Source organism: Dipodomys merriami, unplaced genomic scaffold, assembly GCF_024711535.1.
Source record: "Dipodomys merriami isolate MVZ:Mamm:240054 unplaced genomic scaffold, mDipMer1.0.p SCAF_16, whole genome shotgun sequence".
NCBI classification, from domain to species: Eukaryota; Metazoa; Chordata; class Mammalia; order Rodentia; family Heteromyidae; genus Dipodomys; species Dipodomys merriami.
In genome coordinates this window covers 12,969,482-12,978,779 of record NW_027202937.1, presented here as the reverse complement: position 1 = coordinate 12,978,779, position 9,298 = coordinate 12,969,482, and the positions used below count along the sequence as shown (strand labels likewise).

At 35.1% G+C, this 9,298-nt stretch overlaps 1 protein-coding gene across 1 annotated transcript; it reads left to right on the top strand.

Moving 5' to 3' along the window:
- Window positions 1-270: 270 nt before the first annotated feature.
- Window positions 271-1,224, top strand: LOC138827793 (olfactory receptor 2B2-like). The gene has a single exon (XM_070023408.1). It carries the CDS (start codon window positions 280-282, stop codon window positions 1,222-1,224), a length of 945 nt encoding a protein of 314 aa, XP_069879509.1. The 5' UTR covers window positions 271-279.
- Window positions 1,225-9,298: the final 8,074 nt, after the last annotated feature.

The window sequence follows — 9,298 nt, the reverse complement described above, 5'->3', positions numbered from 1 at the left end:
GTTAAATAAGCAACATTTCTGAGCTACATTGCTGGTGCTTTATTTGTTCTTTTCTCAGAAACCTTCCATACTTCATGGACAATACTAACCTCATTTTACCATAATCTGGAACAATAGCATTTTATCATTGAGATATAGGTACAAATGGCAGAGATAATGAGGATTTTATCTCAGCATCTCTGGGCTCGAATCCTCAGTGGCTTCTTCTTAGCACTAATACCCATCCCCAAAAGCAGATATTTAGAAGTCACAGCTGTAATTTCACCTACGAATGCCACCATGTGGACTAGTAATCAGAGCTCACAAGATGATTTTATCTTATTGGGATTTTCTGACCGCCCTTGGCTAGAGACACCACTTTTTGTAATCTTTCTGATAGCTTACATCTTTGCCCTATTTGGAAATATCTCTATTATCCTAGTTTCCCGCCTAGATCCTCAGCTTGACAGTCCCATGTACTTTTTTGTATCAAATCTATCCCTTTTGGACCTCTGTTATACAACCAGCACTGTCCCACAGATGCTGGTCAATCTTAAAGGACCAGAAAAGACCATCAGCTATGGGGGCTGTGTTGCCCAACTCTACATTTTTTTGGCCTTGGGTTCCACTGAATGCCTCCTTCTGGCGATCATGGCCTTCGATCGTTACGCAGCCATTTGCAAGCCCCTTCACTACCCAGTCATCATGAACCAGAGACGATGTGTCCACATGGCCTCTGGTACCTGGATTAGTGGTTTTGCTAACTCTCTTGTCCAGTCCACGCTCACAGTGATGGTCCCAAGATGTGGACAGAGGGTGATAGACCACTTCTTCTGTGAAGTTCCTGCCCTTTTGAAACTCGCATGTACGGATACGAGTGTGAATGAGGCTGAGCTCAATGTTCTTGGGGCTCTGTTACTCTTGGTACCACTCGCTCTCATCCTGGGCACTTACGTGTTTATTGCTCAGGCAGTGATGAAAATCCGCTCTGCTGAGAGCCGCTGGAAGGCCTTTAATACCTGTGCTTCACATTTACTTGTGGTCTTCCTGTTCTACTTTACAGCCATCAGTATGTATGTCCAGCCTCCCTCTAGCTATTCTCGTGACAGGGGTAAGATCATGGCTCTCTTCTACGGCATTGTCACACCTACCCTCAACCCATTTATCTACACATTGAGAAACAAAGATGTGAAGGCTGCCCTGAGAAGAGCACTGACCAAGGAGTTTTGGGTGAAGACACGATGACAACTGTAAAGATGGATGGATGCCTTCACCTTTCAAATAAAATGTTAGATATGGAACTGGTGTGGAAACGATGCATTCATTGGCACAAAATCCTAAAGGGACCAAGAAAGAAGCAAGCAACTCAGTGAATCCGAGACACCACTTTTCCACTTAAGAGAATGCCATATCCCTTCCTCCTCAGTGGAATGTTTTATAGCCCTTTGCCATAAACCAATGAAAAAATATCCATATTAGTCTGTTTCTAGACAAAAGAAAATCAGTTTAGTTAAAGTCAATATCATTGTCTGAAGCAAAATTTAAACATCAAACTCATCATAAATATCCCATCTACATAGAGTCCAGACTGATGTATAAGTTGTATGTCTTCATGGAATAATCATTTGTTACCTTTGATTATAGTTGTCTTGCTGCCAAATGTACATATTGATATTTGCCTTAATTAAAAGTTTGTGTGTATGTGTGTGTGTGTGTGTGTGTGTGTGTGTGTGAGAGAGAGAGAGAGAGAGAGAGAGAGAGAGAGAGAGAGAGAGAGAGAGAGAGGGTGGGGAGAAATTAGATTATATTTGAATGGGCTTTAGATTATTTCTCTGTTAGTAGTGAATTTAATAATTAAAACTGCACCTGTGTCCAAAAAGGAAAATATCAATAAAAATATTAGTTCTCAGTATAGTTCTTAATAATTTTTGATAGTTTATAAAACCACAAATAAGCACTAGCTATGAGTTATTGTCATACTTTAATATGCATCCCTAAGATTTCTTTTAGAAATATAACTTTCCAGAATTTAAATGGACTGTAACTATGTCTAATCAGTTTTATTTATTTTAGTTCCTTGTAGTTATTCCAAAATAATAGATTAAGATCTCTTTATAACATATGCCTGGAAGTCTTAAAAATTATCAAAATTTTGAATATCCTACAAGTGTCTTTTATTTGAATTTTTAACTTGGGGAAACAAATAAATATGTTAGTGGTGTGAATTCTGAGATCTAAATCTAATGAGTATGTCAGTGAAATATTGATTATCTACCTGAGTCCAACACTACCAAAACTTATGAAACATTGGGATTTTAAATATTGAACATATGATCTAGTGCAAAAGATGTATAAAATCTCTCCCCCAAGGAAGTACTTTATCAAATTGTAATTGATGTACAATGTATTTCAAATAAACTTCTCTGTTTCTCCCCAGATATAAATGGGACTTGTGCTTTTCCTTAAGGTTCACTCTTTTTCATGACGCTAATTAACCCAACCATGTGAGCTTTTATTTCCTCAAATAGATCCTGTTTTGAATATCTCGCCAGAATAACACTTCCTTCAAGCCATAGAGTATCTGTGTCTGTATCTTCTCAGTACTGAGTTGTGGACATGCTAAGTGTTTGATAAATAGGCCCAATATAACTGGACCTGGAGCTGCAAAAGTTTTTCCTAAAGGTTCTTGTAACAATTTCCTATCTGTCATCCAATAATTGCAAGGCTTACTTTCCATCAATGAAGTCCACAGAGTCTTAATACTTCTCTGGTGGCGGTGGCTCCAAATGGTAAAACAGATGTAGCTGAACTATCAAGAAAAGGCCTTTGGAAATACTTTTGTAAATCCTGGGTTATAAGGAGCCCCAGTATTGTGATTTTTTTAAATCACATTGTGTCTCCTAATACATGCCTCATTCTCTCTTGGAACTCATATCTATATGCAATAAAATGTATCTTAAATGCATGAATAAAAAAATTCTGTACCGATTTATTTTAGTCAAGCAGTGCAGTTCTCAATGGCCGTGTGTTTTAGATATTTGGCAACACTAAATAAAAATGCTGCATGTTCTTGTATTGACCTTATTTAGAAGCCTAGGCCAAATTCAAAGGAAGTGAATATTGAAACTATTTTTTATATTGGAATAAACATGGGATAAACATTAGTGGCATTTCACAGTCTTCTCAATTTGTATTTCTCTGGTTGATTTATTATCTCGAACATTTTTGTGTGTACTTGTTGACCATTTAATGTGGTCTTTCTGAATTGTCCATTCAGATCCTTTGACCGTTTCAAACTATAGTATTTATTTTTTGTTATTAAATTCTTCCCACTTCATTATACAATCTACATATTAGCCCTGTGTCCAGTGAAGTTTTCCGATAGGTTTCTGACTTTGTAGTTTATCTCTTCATTTTGCTGATTGCTTTCTCTGCTGTGCATAAGTTTTGAGTTTTATGTCCAAAAGTACTAGCTTTATGTAATATCATTTGCATATTTTTGCTTTCTTTACCAGTATGTCTTGTAATCTTATTAAAAAATTCCTTGCCCAAGTCAATGTGAGGAAACATTTCTACATGTAAATAAAAGAAAGGAGAAATAGAGCATTCAATTAGATAGAAGGAAGTCAAATTATACATGCTTGCTGATGAAATTGTCATATTTATTGTAAATCCTATACAATCCTCCAAAAACTGTTAGAACTGATGAATAATTCAATGAAGTTGCAAAGCTAACAAAATAATCAATAGCTTTCCTATTCAATATACAGCTGTTTTGAAAAGATAAAAAGTAACCCCATTCTTAATAGCATATATAGTGTATATAATAGTTATATAATATGTAATATATTTATAAATAAATAATTTTTTGTCAGTCATGAGGCTTGAACTCTGGGCCTGGGCACTGTCCCTGCACTCTTCATCTCAAGGCAAGTACTCTACCACTTGAGCCACAGCACCACTTCCAGTTTTCTAGTAGTTTATTGGAGATAAGAGTTTCATGGACTTTCCTGCCCAGGCTGGCTTTGAACCATGATCCTTAGATCACAGCCTTCTGAGTAACCAGGATTACAGGCATGAGCCACCCATGCCTGGCTTATAAATAAATAAAAATTTAATTAATATATAAATATATCTCAGAATAAACTTAACAAAAGGGATGTGAGAATTTCTCAATGAATACTACAAAATATTGGTCAAAGAAAATAAATATTGCTAAATGCCTATACTACCCAAAACAACCTATAGAGTCAATACAATTCCAGTCAAAATATCAGTAACATTCTCTACACAAAAAGAAAAAATACTAAAATTTATAATGAACCAAATAGAACCTTAAATAGCCAGAACAATCCTCAGCAAAAAGAATAAAGCTGAGGGCATTGCACTCCCTGACTTTCAAATATACTACAAAATAACAGTGACTAAAACTACATGACACTGGCTTTAAAAAAAAAAAAAAGGCTCAATGCTAGCCTTGAGCTGAAGAGCCAAGGGACAGTGCCCACACCCAGAGTTCAGGCCCCTCGACCGGACTCAAAAAAAAAATGGCTCAATGGAACAGAATTAAGGACCCAGAAAATCATTCCATGCCTTTATAATCCTCTGTCTCTGTCTCTGTCTCTGTCTCTCTCTCTCTTTCAAGGGATCAAACGCAGGACTCTTGCTGCAGGCATTCTCTACCACTGAGCCTTATTTTAAAAACTATTTTTAAACGTAAATGTTAACTAATGCATAAAAACAAAAATTTAGGTAATGTTTGATGTATGTACAGATTTTGATGTTTAAATAAATACCTTCTCAAATACTTACCATTTCTTTTGGTGGTAAGACTTAAGCTCGGGGTCTCAGGTTTATTAAGCAAGTATTCTACCACTTATGAACCCTACACTGCATTTTTTGTGGAAAAATAAGTTGTTACATATTTGCCTGTTACTAATGTCAGATTGAAATCCTCCTACCAGTGCTTCCCACCTATTTAGGATTACAAGCATACATCATGCTCAGCTTTGGGAATGGGAGGTTTGTGATCTCACTGACTTTTTTGCTAATTTGGCCTCAAATTATCATCTTCCCTACCTCTGCCTCTTGAGTAGCTGGGATTACAAATGTTACCATTTCTTTATGATGATAACTAATGTTCAGAATATTATAACTCCTGAGCTATACCGTAATTGTTATTTATAGTCACCCTACTGCGCAATAGCCTACAATGAATTCTTTCTTCCAACTATAACTTAGTACCCATTGGCTAATCTTTTCTCATCTACTCTTTGTACCCGCTAGCAACCAAAACTCTACTCCTCTCATCATCAGATAAGATTTTTGAGGTTCCACAAGTGTGAAACCATATGTGTCTTTCTGTATCTGGCTTACCTGACTTAACACTATGATCTGCAAATCTAGACTTGTCTCCCATTGCTTATAATAAAAACTCAAAATGGATTAAACCAAGTGTAAAGGCTGAAATATAAAGGGTCTATATATAATTTTTTATAATCAAGTGTCTAGATGATTTTTAACATTTTAATTGCTTTCATTACTAAGAGAGTTGATCTATTGAGGGTTTCTTTTTTTGTACTTTTTTTTAATTGTAAAAATACTGTACAGAGAGGTTACAGTTACATGAGCAAGGTAATGAGTACATTTCCTCTTGAGCATTGTTGTCTCCTCCTTTGTTTCTCCCATACCATCCCTTCCCTCCCACCTCCACAACTACCCCCCACCCCACCCCCACCCTGCAGAAGTTGTAAAGTTCATTTTCAACATAGTGGTTTGTATATCTCATTGTTACAATGGGTCAACCTGTATCTATAGAGTTCTTATTATAATATAATAATGCCTTTTCTGTAAGCATAGACTAAGCTTTGAATCCATCTGTCTTTTAATAATACTCATAAAGGGAATTTTCTTCCAACTTTAGGGTTTTTTAGAAGCACAGTGTTTCAATACAGCTTATATCCCTGTGTTTAATTCTAAGCTTCTTTGATTCTGTAATTGCATATGCATTCCAGTAAACAAATAATTTCATCAAATATCATCTCTTGTTACATAGGCATGCATTCTTTTATTTATGACCAATTAAACTGAAATGGCAAAGTGAAATAACACAGGCTGGATTATGACTCCAGTGGTAGAGTACTATTATGAAGCTTGCAACACCCTGGGTTCTATCAAAAAACTTTCCTCCACAGTAAACTTTAAAAAATACAACTCATTACAGAAATCTGTGAATTTATACTACAAAAACAAGTTATAAATAACATTCATTTTTCCGTACTTGAAACACATAACTGTAAGAATTTGTAAAACCAAGATGATAATTAGTTACTTTCCACTGAGGCCATTCCTTGAGGGAGAGCCCCATAAAATCACATGCTTAGAACTTACAATGTTTACCTGAAATACCAGCCTTGCTTAACAAGTTGTTCCCTAGTGCCTGGGCAGCACTGGCTTCACTGTAGGTGTCATGGGCTTAATAGGAAGTTAAAATGTCCCTGATCTATGCTCCCTGTGAAAACACCTTGGCCCTATTCTTACATGAAAATTTGACTGCTAGTTTCTAGGACAAACACACTCAATCTCAAGCATTGAGATCTGTTTCTGCTAAGATCACTATTGGTGAGTTAAACTTCTTCAGATTTTATGGATTTCACCTAATATTTAAATAGTGCCTGTTTAATGTCAGTGTCTATGCCAATCAGCATAGATAAAATTCTAAGTGAGATATGGAATTTCTCTTTATGAAATTAAGAATAGTTTAAGAAGGCTGGAAAGTATATGCAAAAATTGAGAATAATAAAGTTAAATAAATTATGAGGAATCTTAAGGATACAATCTGAGTCCAGTTCTATTTGAGTTGGCAGTTTACCATAGGAAAGTTTAAGTGAGAAGAAATCATATAACTGTTGAAAGACAATGAAATATTTGGCAAGAAAATGAGTAGGATATCTAATGGGAAAAATTCCAAGCAGAAAAAAATAGAATGATTTTCAAAATCAAATGACAAATTTATAATGTTATTTATTCATTGAGATTATTCTCAGTAATTCATCATTATTAAATATGACCTATCCCATACAATAGAAGTCACAATGAGAGTCCTGGAGAGATAGTTTTATAACTGCTTGTAGAAGATTCTGTTTGCTATCCTCAGATTTATTTTGGACATCATTTTCTATTTTTTTATTTTATTTTATTTTATTTTATTTGAAAACATACTGTACAGAGGGGTTACAATTACATGGGCAGGATAATGCATACATTTCTTACCAAGCATTGCAACCTCCTCCTTTGTTTACCCTTCACCTCCCTTCCCAGCCTCCCTAATAAAATCAACAGGAAGTTAAAAATAAAATAAATGGTTTTCTAAGATGTGACTTTTGTCATTAATCATTCTAGTATCAGCATGGAAGTTGGATTGGAGTTACATAAAGCTGAAGAATGAAATGTTGTCCGAGATGAGGGTTTGAGCTAATCTACAAGGATGATAAAAGGTAATAACAGTAAGACATAGTGAGCATTTAGAAGGTTGACATTTGATTGGGTAGACAGAAGAGAGACATATTGTGCTATCTTAGGAATAGATAACTGTGACACGGAGATGGTTGGGAGAAGAGATAAGTTATGATGAAACAAAAAACATTTCATGTGCCTACTGGCCATCTTCACTTCTGAAAAGCCTGTCTAAATCAGTAGCCAATTTATCAATTGAATTGTTGTTTCTTTAAGGATTTACTTTTTGAGATTTTAAATTTTTGAGCTATAAATATAACTGAAGTATACTAAGCTTTATGGAGATCTCAAACATATAACTGTTTAGAAAGACTAGGTTGAACCCCAACAAAATCAGGAATTGGTACAGCAATAGGGGAACCAAGGGGAGAGCTGTAGATGAATGAAGGGGGGAAGAGGAGCAGAATTCAGTCAAGATTCATTGTATAGTCCATAAAATTAAGAAAAGTAGGAGAAAAGAAAGCGTGATCTCTCTCTCAACACTGGTGCCATATTAAGTTAGCTGGAGACAAGGGCTGGAGGGTATGAATTTAGGCCTCATCTGGTCCTAACATTGTTCTTTGTGGTAAAATGTATCTCCTTAAATTTGTTTCAGTGATTTCTCAAATTATAGTCAAAATGATAAAATATCTGTTCAAGTGATTTTTTAAAACTTTTCTCTCTGCTTAAGGACTAGGAAATAAAATAGACTATAGTAGCTGATGGACTAACCCATGTAACTTGATCACTTAATTTCTGTCAGCATAGATTTGGAACCAAACTTATCAGTAACTATTATTTAGTTTCTATATGTTAGATTTCTTTCAAGATTGGAGAAAAGATGACGTTCTAGAAATGAAGAAATAGTCTTCACCAACTTTGAGAAAATTGGTGACAGTAATATTAATTTACCTCTCAAAAAGTCCACATATTGTTTTTTTCAAAAAATGCTGTAGACATGACTCAAGTAGTAGAGTACTTACCTGGAAAATAGGAGGTTCTGAGTTCAAACCTCAGTATCATCAACAAATAAATAAGCAAAAATCACCAGAATGATTCTAACACTCAGTTACACTAGCATTCAACAATAAACGCACATTTCAAAAATAATTTAACAATAAAGTTATATCTAATGTATAGGTTTGTTTTTATCTAGTAGGTAGTTATTTTTAAGAAATGGGATCACACTATTTAACGTATCTCAAAACCGTTGAGAAAGACACAGTGAGAGATAGCATTGCAAAGGCATATACTCTACCACCTTTCACTCTACCCATCCGAAAAGGTTTTTTTTATTGAAATGAATTTAATGAAAATGTAACTCTAAGCACCTCCTAAGGATTCTGAAAATTAAGAGGTATTTTCGAGATAATCTTACAAGATCTCTCAAAGATCACAGGTCAGGAGTAAGTGCTTGGTGTCATGTTATAATTTTTTAAATTTATTTGTATTTGATTTGTAACACACACCTAATAATTATACATCTTTGGGGAGTACAGTGTGATCTTACAATTTTCAGACATATTTCACTCTTCAAGGTTGCTCTGGAAAGTTCATCCCAACCAAACATAACATTTGTTTTAAAATTTCTATTGTAAAAGTGATGTACAGAGGGGTTAGAGTTATAGAAGTCAGGTAATGACAACATTGCCTTTGGAACAGTGTGACCCTCTCCTTCATTCTCTCTCAGTTTTCCCCTCCCCCACAAGTGCATAATTCATTTCCAAAATAATATCTACTGGGTTTCACTGTTGAATTGACTCACCCTGATCCCACCGTTTCTGTGCTTCCCCTTCTCTTCCTGAAATCTGATAAAATGATATAC

Bases quoted from the DNA above. Each gene is read 5' to 3' on its own strand.
- LOC138827793 (XM_070023408.1), top strand. From the start codon at position 280: ATGTGGACTAGTAATCAGAGCTCACAAGATGATTTTATCTTATTGGGA.